Source organism: Populus alba, chromosome 10, assembly GCF_005239225.2.
Source record: "Populus alba chromosome 10, ASM523922v2, whole genome shotgun sequence".
Lineage (NCBI taxonomy): Eukaryota > Viridiplantae > Streptophyta > Magnoliopsida > Malpighiales > Salicaceae > Populus > Populus alba.
The window spans coordinates 13,137,645-13,153,390 of NC_133293.1; the positions used below are offsets into that span (position 1 = coordinate 13,137,645).

The 15,746-nt window shown below is 36.5% G+C and overlaps 2 protein-coding genes across 2 annotated transcripts; one reads left to right on the forward strand and one right to left on the reverse strand.

The window, feature by feature from the left end:
• The first annotated feature begins 895 nt into the window (after positions 1–895).
• LOC118057901 (uncharacterized) lies at positions 896–3,554 on the forward strand. The gene is made up of 2 exons (XM_035070635.2): positions 896–2,227; positions 2,371–3,554. Exons 1-2 carry the CDS (start codon positions 999–1,001, stop codon positions 3,242–3,244), a joined length of 2,103 nt encoding a protein of 700 aa, XP_034926526.1. The 5' UTR covers positions 896–998; the 3' UTR covers positions 3,245–3,554.
• A 5,029-nt stretch (positions 3,555–8,583) lies between these two features.
• Positions 8,584–15,558, reverse strand: LOC118057902 (elongator complex protein 2). The gene is made up of 10 exons (XM_035070638.2): positions 15,278–15,558; positions 15,096–15,183; positions 14,765–14,850; positions 14,319–14,469; positions 13,687–13,847; positions 12,918–13,592; positions 11,810–12,131; positions 10,741–10,958; positions 9,718–9,895; positions 8,584–9,145 (listed from the first exon to the last, which is right to left on the reverse strand). The coding sequence occupies exons 1-10, from the start codon at positions 15,425–15,427 to the stop codon at positions 8,676–8,678; spliced, it is 2,499 nt and encodes an 832-aa protein (XP_034926529.1). The 5' UTR covers positions 15,428–15,558; the 3' UTR covers positions 8,584–8,675.
• Between the last annotated feature and the right edge of the window lie 188 nt (positions 15,559–15,746).

The following is a 15,746-nucleotide window of genomic DNA, read 5'->3' on the forward strand; positions in this document are numbered from 1 at the left end:
AAAATTAATATTTACAAGTAGATTGTTATAAATATAAAATATTAAAATAACCACTATAAATTATAGTTTTGATTTTTATGAAAAAAATGTTACCATCCTGGTATATTTTAATAAAATAAAAAATGTTTTTTTCCAAGGAAATAAACAAAATTTCCAACTTTCATTAGAAAAAATGAAAAAAAAAGGGAAAAGGAAAAAGAAAAATAGTTTTACGGTAATGAACACATCCAAAACATCCGGAGGGCTAAATTAGGATAATACCAATACTATTTTTAATTAATTCTGAAATTGCCTGCATTTGACGTTTATTAGCAGCTATCAATTTCAAAAGACATTTCACTGAAGGTAGGCAGTTCATGAAGTGCAGGAAATTTCTGGATGATAGAAGTTCATACTCAGGGTTGTTTGAAAAGTGCTAATGATCATGGTTTAATGTATTTTATATTTTAAAAAATATTAAAATAATATATTTTTTAGTTTTTAAAAATTATTTTTAATATTTAAAACATCAAAATAATTTAAAAGTATATATAAAATATTTTTTAGCAATTTATTTTTTCAAATTTTTTTAAAATATAATTTTAACATGCTGTGAAACACTGCCTTCAGAAATTACGACGCCCCAATCCAAACTCCGAGAGTAAAAGACTAACATAGTCCTTGTTCTACTAGATAGGCACCCCACCCCCAACTGTGACCCATCAGTAAACTAGCTAGCTGTCAACCCCCATCTCACTGTCCACAGCTTTTATTTCAACTTCCCTTCTTCCCTTTTCCCTCTCACCAGTCTCCTATTATTTTTTATCTCCTCCCAAAAAGGTTAAAAAATAAAATAAAATAAATCTAATTAAAAACTTAAATTTTGGAAAGAAAAAATAACAGCAGGAGGAGACCCACCTAGACCCGGCGTGGAGTACCTATAAGAGCATCAACCTCCACTGCCTCACCCCCCTTTACCTTCTCTCTCTTCCGTTTCCAACCCACCACCTTAATCTCCCATGGACCCACCACCTCTCTCCGCTGCCGCCGCCACCCTCCCCGGCCCCAATTCATGTCCAGACTCCATTGACTCCTCCCCTCGCTCCCGCAACACCGATTCCAACTACTTCGACGACCCACTGCCCCCTCTCTCTTCAAAACTCCGCCTTATGTGCTCTTATGGCGGCCATATAGTCCCTCGCCCACACGACAAGTCGTTGTGTTACGTAGGAGGCGACACCCGCATCGTCGTCGTCGACCGTCACTCAACTCTTTCCTCGCTCTCCTCTCGCCTCTCCAACACTCTCCTTAACGGCGAACCCTTCATTTTCAAGTACCAACTCCCAAGCGAAGACTTGGATTCTCTGATTTCCGTCACTACAGATGAAGATTTAGAAAACATGATCGATGAGTATGACCGGACGAATAGCAACAACGGTCCAAAACCGTCGCGTTTGCGCCTCTTTCTGTTCCCTTTGAAGTCGGAGTTGTCGCAGTCTATTGGGCCAATTCTTGAAAACAGTGCGAAATCGGAAGATTGGTTCTTGAATGCTTTGAACGGAGCTGCTGCCGCGGGCTTGTTGAACCGAGGTTTTTCAGATTCTGCTTCGGTTAATTGTTTGTTGGGTCTTGATTATAATGATAGCAGTGATGGTTTAAATAATGGAAACAACAGTAATAACAACAGTAATGTTGATTTAGTTGCTGCTGGTGGTGGTAGTAGAGATGGGGAGGGGTCGAACAAGGGCGTTGCAAAGCAAGATGTTCATTCAGTTCCTGATTCTCCTATGCTGGAAACTACGTCGTCTTTTGGGTCTACTTCGTCTTCGCCTTCGCTTGCGAATTTGCCTCCGATAAGGGTTCATGTGGAGGATGGTGGTGGGGTTAGAGATCAGAAAGTGGCGGTGGGAATTGAGGATCAATTTGCTCAAATGACTGTCGGTGGTGGAGGTGGTGTTGGTGTGGGTGTTGGGCAGAGGCAGGATGATGGGTTTGTGGTTCTGTCATCGCCGCCGATGCCTGTTGCGATTGCGTCGCCGGGTGTACCTGTTGGGGGTCAAGTGGTTGTTGGTGAGTATCAGAATCGGGTTTTCTCTGATGATGAGAGATCCGATCATGGGGTTCCTGCTGGTTATAGAAAGCCACCACAACCTCAGACTCAGGTGCAGACTTTGATTCCTCAGAACCAACTGAGGTCTGGCAGTGCTGGTGGTGCTATTGATTTGCCTTCCCCAGATTCAGTTTCAAGGTACTTAATTTATTATTGCTTTTATATTGGTTTGGGCTTCTTCTTTTTATTAAATTTGAATGGTATGGTTAGATTGTTAGTTTAATTGTGAAGAAAGGATTAGATTTTGAATTGGGTCGTCTGTGTTTGTTTTAATGTTTCAGTGATAGCAGTCTAAGCAATGCTATAAATCGACAAAAGCCCATGATTTATCAGGAGCAAATTGTGCAAATCCCATCTGGAGCCAACAGGGTTGCTGCTCATCCTGTTGATTCGAAGATCAATACTATCTCTGATCCGAACACTCGAGTTCAGATCCAACAACAGGTTCAGGATTCTGGGTATGTATTGCAGCACCAATTCGATCAACAGCAACAGCAACAGCAGCAGCAGCAGCAGCAGCAATTTATGCATGCTGGTGCTCATTATATTCAATATCATCCCACAGGGGCAGTGCCAATGCCGGCATATTATCCTGTATACCCTCCCCAGCAGCAACACCACCACCATCCTCAGATTGATCAGCAATACCCTGTGTACTATGTGCAGGCAAGGCAACCCCAAGCTTACAATTTACCTGTCCAACAACCTGGTATCAATGAACCAACAACTACCATCCCTTCTAGCCGCCCTCAAACACCTCCCAATCCAAACATGTTACCCACTCCCACAACTTTCAATCCCATGAGAAATGCTCACATTGCAAAAGCTGAATTGGCTGCTTATAGAACAGCAACTCCAGGCACGCCACAGTTAGTTCAGGTCCCTTCCAACCAGCATCAACAGCAATATGTTGGTTACTCTCAAGTTCATCACCCTTCCCAGTCTGTTGCCCCTACTTCTGCTGGCACTGCTAATTATGGTTATGAGTTTGGTGATCCTGCACATGGTCAGATATACTATGCCCAGCCTATGGCACCCTCAATGCCTCAGTACCAAACTATGACAGCAGCTACTGCTGTAGCATTGCCAGAATCTTCCGCACAGTTTGCCAGTGACAACATCAAGCAGCAGATCAGAAGTTCGCAGGCAATGTAAGTCGAGGTGAAAGAGGAAAGAAGACACAATTTTGAAAGAAGGGTGTTTGGTTTATATATTTCATTTTTCTGTTTAGCGTCTGTCTTGGAATTGGTATTGGTTTGTATTTATGTATCTGTGGTAGATAATAAGGAACTCTGCTCGTCTTCACTCTTTCTTTTACGTCATGTTGTTACTGTCATAGGAAATGAAAGTGGTCTGGGATTATACTGTAAAAGCTCAAACTTCATATATCGTGTGATTGTGCAGTTCACATACCAGTTGCTGAATAAACATGTACACAAGTTGTAAGAGCTTTGAATTTCTTAAATCTATGTTTCAGGAGGCCTGCATTTTTGCGTATACCTTGTTCCAGTCTTTTGTGTTTTATCTTTGTTACTTGAAACATAACTAGCAGAAACTCTCGAACAAATAAATTTGGCAAATGTAAACAAAACGGATTTAGAGAAATCCTTGGCTAAACTGTCTCGTATCTGCCATGAAGTTCTTCTAGCTACCCACCACCTAGTGCTCTCTTCGAAACTGCGTTTCTGTTGTGTTATGCAGCAGCTTCAACCATGGCGAAAAGATCTCTTATGGTTGTCAAGTTCTTATTCGCCTCTTTTAAGTGAACTTGCATTTTGCTGCCTTTTGATATTCATGCCCCAATTTTACCGTTTCATTTTGGAGTTGCCAGGAAAAGAGGTTCAGAGTTTGATAGTTGATGTCATAATAATTGGTGGAGCTCTCTTTTTTTCCAGTCTTTTGATGTTATTATTATGAAGGTATAATGCACAATTAGATTTCGGCCCTCAACTGTTATTTTCCTCTTCTTCAATCATCTTTTCCAAGCTCACGTAAGCACCATCTTTTCAATCAGCTCTTGTGCTGCACTTTAAAACAAAGAAATTTATGCGTGAAGGTGCGTTCAAGTAGATTGTTTGAGGACGAAATGAGACACATATACATGGCCTAGCCTAAAGTAAGGGGACTCCATTCATGCTATGAAATTATAGCCATTGTTTGATTCTTTGAAAAAGACACTGCCTTCTATCAATACTCAACATGATTGACTGATCACCACCATTGCATTCGCTGTCTTGAGAAAGCTGTTTCCATAAAAACAAAGGCTACGCTTTCTTCTTTCTTTCCTTGCGTCCTTCTTTCCTTACAATCTCATCAGATCAGATCAGATCAACTTCTATCAAGACGAGAGAGAGAGGGGATATTGTGTGTATGCTCACTGCGAGTCACTGATTTGTCATGTGACTGCACTGTCACAGCAACGTTAGATTCTCTTTTGTTTTATACTTCTGCATTAACTAGCGTACGAGGTTTTGTGTTCTGTTTTTTGAGATGGGAGAAATTAAGCTGTTTGTGTCTGATTATCAAAGCAAACACGTGTTTTTGCTGCCCGCTTCCTACAGAATCAGCCTCGTCTTTGGACTCATTAAGCAAGGACTTGATGCTGCCTCCACTCCACGCCATCGCATTCCTTGATCATAATTTAGGTTGTCCTATATTGCTGGCCCGTGCTAAGTCACGGACAGATTAACTTTTTTAATCATGAAAAAAAATAAGTCAGGAAACAATTATGTTTTCAGAGAAGTAAATTAGAGAATTTCAAATAAACGATTTCAATTTTAATTAATTTGATAACACGATAAAAATATGAGGCAACAAAAAAATAAATAAAAAATAAAGTCGAATAAAGATATTAAAAAACAAAGATAAATTTTTTTTCAACCCTTAATAATTTTTGAAATCATAACCCAAGTTATTTGACTGGAAGCACTATAAATAAAAAAATTATGCAGGTTGAAATTACACACAAAAAAAACTACATAAAAAATACAAGATGATGATAATAATAATAATAATAATAATAATAATAATAATTGGGGTTAAATTTTCCAAAAAAATAAATTAATTAAAGGACAACAAAATTTTTTCAATTTGATAGTTAATTGAAAATAATAAAAACACTGAAAAATCAGGAAAATAAAGTTTGGTATCACATTATGATTTTTGAAAATTACACGGACCAATTACCTAATAGCTCAAAAAAATAAGGGACTAAAATGAACTCTTGAAACAAATTTTAAATCCGTCACCTATTCTACCTGTTTTGTTATTTTACTTTAGTCTCATGCATTTCAATTCAATTATCTCTCCTAAAAAAATATCCAACTGGACACTAATTTTGGCTCAAAAAGGATAAATCATACTAAATAAAAACTTGAGGATGAAATTAAAAACTAAGAAAAACCGCTCCAATCCATATTGTTGTGTGAGTAGGTGAACAATAAGAACAAAAACACCTCTTTTAGTTTATTTTAACTAGTTGCTTGACTCGTGTTCCACTACGGGCCAACTATTTTTTTTCTACAAAACCATACTAATTTGTTTATTAAATTTTATTTTTTATGTAAAATAGAAAGTTAATGTATACGCGTAATTAAATAAATTAAGAACTGTATGTGTTAATAAATAGGGAAAAAGTTATTACTGATAACTAAAAATAAAATTGAAAAAATCAAAAAACGTGTATAGGTCATAATACTTAATTTCATAAGACAGGATATTTACTTGATTGTCCTTGTTGAATTTGTTTATCAAAATTTTATTTTTTTATTCAATCAAACAATAATAGAAATAGACACACGTTAAATTGATTAAATAAAAAAAGAAAAAAAAAATACAAGGCTATATATATTAGAAATATTATATGAAGATAAATATTTTTTTATTTTTTAAAATAAATTTAATCTATATAAAAGATAAAAAAAAATAGAGATGAATGAGAATAATTTTTTCAAAAACTAAATACAGACAACATCGTTAAAATAAAGTTTTTATCTAAAAAATATTAAATAAAAAAATTATAAAGGAGGAATATTAATTGAAACATGAATTTAAAAAATTATTTATGAAAAAAACATTAAAAAACATATCAATTAAGAAAATCAATATTAGAAATAAAATAGCCTGGATATTATGGTTTAACTTGTCAAACTTGTGCTCTGGGCCATGAACATAACCAGATTCAGTAATTTTTTTTTAAAAAAATTATATTTAACTTGAAAGAAAAAAGAGGGCCAAAAAATAGTCTGGGCTCTCGGGTCTATAGCCCAACGCTCTCGAGCCATTGCAAGGAAAAACATAGGCACGTGGACGAGCCTTCAAGCCCAAACCTGCACACCTAAGTTTGTTTGTTATATATATATATATATATATATATATATATACAAATGATTGTTGTTTGCGACCCTAGATTTCGGCCAAAAAAAATAGAGCCTTGTTAGGAGAGATGGACTATAAAGTAGGAGTGTGGAAATGTGGAAGGATGAATGTTGATCCGTTAATTTAAGGCTCCGTTTGTTTGCAGGAAAGTGAATTCCTTTTGGAAAATGAATTCCGGGGAAAGTGAATTCTTAGAAAGTGAATTCCGGAAAAGTATTTTCCGATGTTTGGTAGTGTTATGGAAAACACTTTCCAGTGTTTGGTTGTATTATGGAAAATGAACTGGAAAATAATTTATTAATAAATTATTTTTTTAAAAAATTTATCTAATATATATAAAATATTTAATCACTTACAATAAAAAAAAATGAAATCTAAAATGTATAATGATGAATTTTTTTTTATTATATCCTATATTCATGCATAGCTTATTTTATAAAATATAACTATATATATCATGAAACCATTTATAATTCCATTACATACGAAATAAGGTTGTAAAATATTTTTTACTATTCCATGAAACCATTTATAATTTCATTACATATGAAATACATCCGACAAAAACTATAACTTTAATAATATTTTTAGCATGTAATAAAATTGAATAAAATATTAAGGTATAAAATTTAATCTAAACTATTTTTTTTTAAATGTTAAAAAAAAAAAAAAAAAAGAGTTCCGCAAGCAAGTGAACAGTGCAAGAGAACTGCACTGTTCACTATTTTTTAGTAAACAATATACGTAATTGCACTGTTCATGTTAATTGCACTGTTCATTGAACAGTGCAATTAACATGAACAGTTACAAAAGCACGAGAACGCAGGCTCAGGAAAGTGTTTTCCAAGAATAAAAACCGGAAAACACTTTCCTGAGATTAATGTTAACATTTCCTTTGACCAGAATTTCCTTTCCTTTGACTCACTTTCCATGTATTTGCCAAACATGGGAAAGTGAGGAAAATGGTTTCCAGGAAAGTGAATTCCTGAAAACAAACATGGCCTAAGTTTTTGTTTGAATAGCATTGATCAATTATATATTGTAAATTATAAGTGTGGAATGTTAGGAAGGATAATCTCTTCTTTCTCAGGTGCCAAACGAGGACCCTTTTTGTCCGTCATCCCGAGCCATCATTCCTAACAAAGCGAAATATTTAATTATTTACAATCAAGGGGGCAGCTCAAAAGAGAAAGGATATCATCTGCTTTAATGAGACGAGGATGTGTATATGTGTTTAGATTGTGAACCCATTTTATTCTACAATAGATTAATACTAGATAATTAATTTTTTATTTAATGTAAAGAAAATATTCTGTATGATAACCCGAGTTGGATCACAGTATTTCAATGGCTTTTATTTTTATTTTTTTGTAATTTGTAATTGCGCAAATAACGCTAATGGCAATGAGCTTCTAGTTTAACAAGTTATCTATATTCTGCGTCTCAATGTTCTTAGATTTGAGCCTCTCTTTCGCCGAAGAAGAAGAAGCGCTGGCAGTAGCATTTCAGACAAGTTACTTACAGTGGCTAAGCATCTCTTTAAAGGGTTTGGGTGGCGTAGAGCAATAGATTGGGATCTTTGACAATCTAACATTCAATGCTCAAAGATTGACCTGGTGCCTAGGCGTGCTTGCCGAGAAAGAAAAGAAAATAATGACTGCGCCTACAATTCTCTTGCCATCCTTGAATGCGAGGAGACTAGAGAGATATCCTTTGTTTTTTTATATCGTTAAATATATTTAAAAAATCGTTGAAGCTTCACATTCGCACCTTAGGTGAGGGCTTCAACCTCTTTGACGCTATCAATGGCTGGTTTATGAAAAATGGAGTTTAGAAAATGCATGGCAGTAATAGCAGCCTGCCTGTCAAAGGGACCACAAAGAAAGATACCTATTCCGGCCACAAATAGCTGCTTAAAATTGCAATTTTATATTATGACCGCTGGCTAAGTAGATTATTTAGCACTTCTAATCACTGATTAATAAAAGGTGGATAAAACACCCTGGAATTATAAAACCTAGAATTAGCCTCTGCATAGCATGTTATATAGAAAATTCAGGAAAAAGAAATGGATCGGTTTCATGTGATCTTTGTCAAGCTGACACGGGACACGAAAAGGAAAAACATAAATCAGAGAACTTGAGAAATTAGAACGTGTCTTTAATTGATACATAAAAATTTGTTAAAAGATTAAAAAAAAAAAACTTGTTTACTTAGTAATCACATCAAACACTCTCACGCATTGATCAGCTCCACAAGAAGCCAGTTGCATTCGCCTGCATTCTTCACTCTTTTCAGGGTTTCTCCATGACAGTCGATTCACTGAAGACACGTGGCACAATGAAGTATCGAACCGGACTGCAAGAGTGGCAGCTGCACTCTTATTGATGGTAAGACTCCACAATTCAATGAGTCCATTTTCCATTCCAACTGCAAGAAGCCCATGATTACTTTGACGATCAATACCGACCCATGAGAGGGCAGTGACACTGCTGCTGAACTGTGGCAAAGTCATCATCTGTTTGACTGATGATTCTTGCTCTACGGCCCAGATCTTCACTGTCTTGTCCCTGGAACCAGTTGCAAATTGGTGACCAAACGGGTTCCAGGAACAAGACCATATAATTCTCTTGTGCGCCTCCTGTCTTGCTAGAAGCTGATAACTAACATCATCTGTGCCTATACAAATATCACGAATAAAAGATTCGATCATAACATGCTATGAAGTTTCATGGAGTCTTGAATTATAAAGGCAAGTTTACACATAAAATTAATCCCATCATGTTTCTGAAGAACCGTGTACTTTCATCCCAAGAGAATAGTTTCTGAGTCCAATTTATTGCTGAGTGAGGAAGATGAAATAAAGTGCACTGACTTTTTAACATCTCCTTTTGGATGAAAGAAACAAACATGGAAAATGCAATCAAATGCCCCAGAAGATGCAGTGGTACAAGTACTGAGTCATATGTCAACAACAGAAAAGCAATGATCCACGGAACCAACTGCAATGAAGTATGACATTCTAGACAAGTCTAAAGTTCTGCTGTTGTCAGCCTTTATCCAGATCTTCAAAAGAAAAGAAAAGAAAAGAAAAAAAAAAACATAAAAATTATTTTACTCTTGCTATTCACTTTCAAGCAAATCTCTCTTCTGACCATTCCCATATAGCACATGCTTTAGCCTTAATTTAATCCACAAGCACAAGGATGATGACACCGAAGAGTAGCATATAAATTCATGATAAGGGGTACCTGTTCTTTTGATTGTGAAAACGGAGAACTGCCTATCTCTTGACACAGCCAAAAGCATACTGTCATCACGAGAGAATTCCATTTGTGTCACTGTTAAGCTATGTGCCTGCAAACGACCAACTGCCTTCCAGGAGCCCACTTGCCATAGCCATATTTCTGCTACCATGGCAGACTGGGCCTGCAAAACATAAAATATATAATTAAAAATTTACAACTCCCAAACCATCCTGTATGTTTGCAGTGGCAATCTTAGAACAATCTCATGCACTTGCCTAAAAATCCATACATGTAGTGGAAAGAATGCCACTCCTCATTTATACAAGTTGTTGCAAGAGAGCCACTCATACTAGTTTGAGTTTATAATATATTCTCCAGTTTAAATTAACTTTTTTGATGTATTCGAATGAGCTGCCCTCCTGGTTCATTACTGGTCCACTTCAACTTCAAATAAAAAGATTTTCTTCCTTCACACTTCTTTGAGTTCCCAAATAAGTTATGTTTATGAAACCCTACTGTTCCCAATAGCAGTGAAAATGAGACCAAATTAGTTTCATATAAATGTTACTATGGAAGCCAATGGACATAATATTCCAGCATGTTTATTGGGTGCAATCACTTCTAAAGAACAAGTATTCCCTTGAATGATATAGTATCTTCTCCAGTTACAATACATACTTTGCACCAGAGTAATTGTCGTCCATGTTTCCCAGAAATGTCTCTCCCAACTTGAACGTTCATAGCTGAAGTAAAGCACTCAAGCAATTGCCATCCACCCAAGGGTAAGTACTTTTGCAGCTTAAATGCTGAATCAAACTAAGCACAGAAAAATTGGAAGGAACATGACTGGAATAGGAGTCTTTTAATTTTTTCTCCATCTTTATTTGGAAATTAAGTAGGATACTGGTTGCAACAAGGACAGCTATAAGCAAATTTTTTTCTCCTTTCCCATGCCTAATGGTATTTTTGTTGAAGTTCACACTAGAGTTTAAAACAGAAGTAACATTTGGTATTATAAGTATATACCTTACACGAGGAAGCGACAAGCTTCCCCTCGTGATCACAGCTTAGGGAAAAAAGCTCGTTTCCATGACCATAAAGTTTGTGCGACTCTGGCCATAATGTGTGGTATGCCAGCTGATCTTCAATGGGAGGTTCAGTGAACACAACTGGAACTGCATCAGGAATGCTTTCGAGGGTATCGAGACCATCATTCCCATTCCTTTCTGGGGTCTCCTGCACAGCTGCAAAACAAAAACATCAGTTAAAATGCTTTTAGTTGGAAACTTGCACTTGCTGCTAGTTGCATGAAATCTTGTTCTTTTATGAAAAAGTAGGGCGAAACCATCATCAGTTTAAGAGATAGATATCTATAACAAAAAATGGCTCGTCTTTAATTTTTTGTTTTTGTTACTGACAATGAAGAGCCTTTATCTAATTATGGCCCCAACAAAGCATGGTCCAGAGGAAGAATTTGAAACCAGTCCTCCTTTTTGGTTTTTTTTTATGAAAGTGTTACCCAACAGTTTCACCCCTTCTATTTCAAAACCAAGACTTTTTTACTTTCATACCTGGTAACAGGTTCTAGTCTTATTTGTTAGGCAAATACATGCACAGGCATGCGTGCACACTTGCAGACAAAATGTGCTGGAATATGTGTATCTATAGATCTTGAGGGTGGAGCTCAAGAGTGGGAGCAGGGTAGGGATGCATCAACCCAGTCCACATAAAACAAAAGGCCAACTGGCATAAGAATACAATTGCAAGAATGACTAAAGAGGCTAATACAGTGCCTTTTTCACTTATAGTAACTATGTACCTTGCAAACTTTCATTGCACTAGATATGCTGTAGCAATTTAAAATGTCACATGAAGAGAGGTAAAGACTTTTTCCTCTCAGAATGCTTAAAACTGTCAGTTCCATAATCTAAGAATGCATCAAGTGTTTGACATATTTAATTCATCTACAAGAAGCAAACCATGACCAAGACTTTCGAATTGTTACAGATATTATTAAACTGCAAGATTAGTACATGCAGAGATTTTATGTACCACACACTGACATACATATATAGAGAGGGGGAGAGACACTCACTGTTAACATAAATAGGCTTCTGAGACAGGCCAAGAGCAGACATATTTGCACCCAAAATCTGAACATCAACTTGAAGGTTTTCAGGAAAACTAGACTTTTGACAAGTGGCAAGATTCAGTGTCTTCAAAAAAGATAAAGGAGCTTCAAACACTCTAGCAACTTTCTCGTCAGCTCCACCAACAAAACGATGGTTCCCCTTTCCTTGGATGATGGCCACACAATTGATGTCATGGCCATGAATCTGAGGGCGAGCAATTTCATGCCAGGATTCCTTGTCTGTGAGAGAAGCACTGTTTTGCCATGGAGCAAAAATACGAGTTGTCTGAAATGAAGACTACTTGTCAAAAGTGACTGAAGTAACATGTAAAACTCAGATGTATGTATGCAAAATCACGAAATAATTTTTATTAGGGGTAAACAACCAGTTTTACTAAGCAATAATACGAGAATAACACTTACAAAAATTCAATAATTCAACTTTTATCATGAATGTCTTCAAGGTTGCCACTTTTAATCTCTTCCCATAACTATTCTTTTTCTTTTCTTTTCTTTTTTTCTAAAAATAGAAAACTTTAAAAGGCTAAGTAATTTCTCTTCCTTAAATTCGCAGGCAACTTGCTGACAAGATAAAACCGAAGTGGGTATGAATTTTCTTTTCTGATGCTTTTGCTTACAGTGCTTTTTGTTTTTGGACAAGAACTTATGTTATGATAAGTCAAAGAGATGTTCTTGTTGTCATGTATGCCCCAACTTTTGTGATCCACACAGCCCCATTCATATGTAGAAGCACTATTCATATCGTTACACATACTATCTAGTGTCTACTTAAACAACAGTAGGAAGACATGAGATAAAAACATATTTATAAAGCACTCTGATATTGGATTATTGTTATACCTCTTTGTTTGAGAGACTTTTCTTATTCATGTCAAGTTTTAAGATTCTTTTGGTCCATCAAATGGCTCACTGCATGTTACCAGATTAACTTTCCATTTTGTATATTTAATATCGTTTTAGCCTGTTAAAATTAACTGGAAAGAACTTTGCAGACTCGCAATAAGGAAAAATATGTCATGAAACAGTTCCTAAATCATGAACAAAACATTACCTGGTCAAGACTAACTGATACCATGTATTCTCCAGACCTCGCCCATGCAATATCCGTCACTGCAGCAAAGTGTCCAGATGGAACTTTCTGTGGTTGCCAATGATCCACATCAACACCAACATTTTTCCATAGATGGAAAGCCCCACCATATCCATGTGCTAGAATTGCATTTCCATCTGGGCTCCAGTGGCCCCCATAAAATCCTAGAGCAGAATGACTTAACTCCCCAACAGTGACCACATTCATCCAGATACCAGTTTTCCTTTCAGGTTGCCAGATCATCATTGTCTTGTCCATTGAAGCAGACAGAATGCTTTGTGGCTGATGGTAGGTAGTTTCTTCTACAGATGTAATTGAAGGGGGCTGCCACTCCACTGAATACACCCAATCTTCATGTCCAATTAAGAGAGACTCTAAAGATATCTGATAGGAGGAAGAGCCAGCAACAAGTACAGGACCCTCAATATAAGATGCCAGGCTTATTTCCTCTTTCCTATATGTACCCTGGTTGTTGGTCAGTGAACCCCTAAGGGTCATCTTCCATATGCGGATGCCTTTGTCCTGAGACGAACTTACAAGCAGAATGCTGTTTGCTTCATCATTACATATGGGCAATGAGAAGTCCAAACTCCTGATCCAATCTGTATGTGCTTTCAAATCGCAAGCATGAACAAACTGGATACATAAGAAAAGAAAACCAGCATGTTTGAGATGCACAGAAAATATTTTGTGCTGGAAAATAGGTAGACTTAGATTCAGAGTTGGTTACCTTTCCTGTCCTCTCCCCACAGTAGAGATGAACTTTGTTATCCAATCCCCCCATAGCAAGGACCATATGCCCAGAATTTCCAGGCAATTCTGCCAATGAAAGAGCCACCATAGGCTTTGAACCAACAAATAGGGTCTCCAGACATGACAATTTACATTCACCTAAAACAAGCAAATAAAGCTTTAATCATCATCAAGAGCAATTAGTTCAATGTCTCATCAATGATGACAACAAATAGGCTAAGTTAGGATAAATGTTGTAGAGAAGCCATGGTCTGTACATAATATAGATTGGGGTTATTGAATTCAATCAACATTTAAGATGTCAAACTGCAACCAAACTCTGTAGCTTGATTACAATAGCCATTTCTATGCAATGTTCACACAAAATTTTTAAGAGTAATAAGGCAACTGGAAGTTTGTATAGATAGTTCAACAAGGTATTATATACATGGAAAACACGCATTGGTCAACTAAGAAAGTTCTAATTGACAAAACAATCTCTACGTCATCTCCATAGCAAGCTTATGTCTGATTTAAAACAATGTCAAGAACAAGCAAACTAAACATTGTTTGGCCTTAAATTTCAATAGCAATGAAAATGAAACAGTCGAAAAATTTTTACTTGCTTACCTCCAGCAGAAGGTAGGACCAGTTCCCACACATAAACTTTACCATCAGAAGAAGTCGATGCAAAAATTGCATCTGTTTCAGAAACCATAATTCCAGTTATGCATGTAACCCCCTTCTTGTGTGATTGTGGCAACTGCAACACTTGCCTCCACTGAAAATAAAAGAAACGCAACGATGAAAAAAGAAAATTATAGAATATAAGTTACTGAATTGCTTTCTAAAAGTAAGAGATGCCCAGAGTTATTTAAACACTACATAGAGTAACAACTACCTAAAACAAAACATCATAGCTATTGATTATGATTCCGGACGTTCATGATTCAACAAGTTATATAGGTAAGCAATAAAATAACGGAAAAAACTTTACCAAATTCCCATGAAATGAAACTGATTTTGGATTGAATCATCAACACCAAAACATAAGAAGAAGAGAAGAATCAGATTACCTTTTTGTCTGCAAGAGTTAACTCCCATAGAATAATAGCACCATCGGTGTCTCCAGAAAGCAGGTAATGACGGTCTAATTGTTTTGCTGCCAACAAAAACAACAAATTTCATTAGCATTTTACAAAAATGTAATCTTAACTGGCCTATGAAGTAAGAATTCCAAAAATCTTTGCATTGACTTAGCAAAACTAAATAGTTAACAGAAAGCAGGATTTTCAAACTTCTTGACTTTTTAAACATCTCTCGGAATCCAAATAGATCACTATTATACATAAAGCTTTGTGCAGTAAACAACTAAGAACAGCCCAGGAACACATAAAAAGAAAGAACCTTTAAAAGCAAACTTTGTGCTTGGAATCCAGTGAGTGCAGTTGACAGAGGCCTTGTGACCAGGAAGTGTGGTCAGAATCTGAGCAGTCTATCCCAGAGAAAAAAAAAAGTCAGGTTTGTTAAGAATGCCACTACAACAAGGTTACAGTCTGATAGTTAGAGAATATGAGGAAGAAAGATACCTTGGGACAGAATATAGCGACAGCATTCTGGGCACCGAAGGAAACTAAATCAGAGGCGCCCCAAGAAACGTTATTCACTACTCTGTTGCATCCTGCTCCTATGAACACGCTCTTCACTTCAACCTCACTCTCTTCTTTATTCCCACTCATCGTCAACTTATTATTAATAATCTCAAAAATTTCTTCGAAAGAGAGAGACTTGCTGACTGCTGCAGCGATCGAGCTGAGAGCGCGGCCAAAACCTTCTGCGAGGTTTTTTCAGGTGAGAAGAAGAACGGGGGTCTGAGGACGAAAAGAAAAAAAATGGGGGTGAGAGTGGGCCTGGTTTTTCAACTCCGAAACTGGACCGTGGATTGGGTCGTAAAGTCATCTTCCTTGGGCTTCGGTCCTATGAAATTAATAGTTATTTTTTCTTAGGCTGGCGATTTTGCCATCTGCGCACATTTATGAAAAAACCTTTATGAAAAAA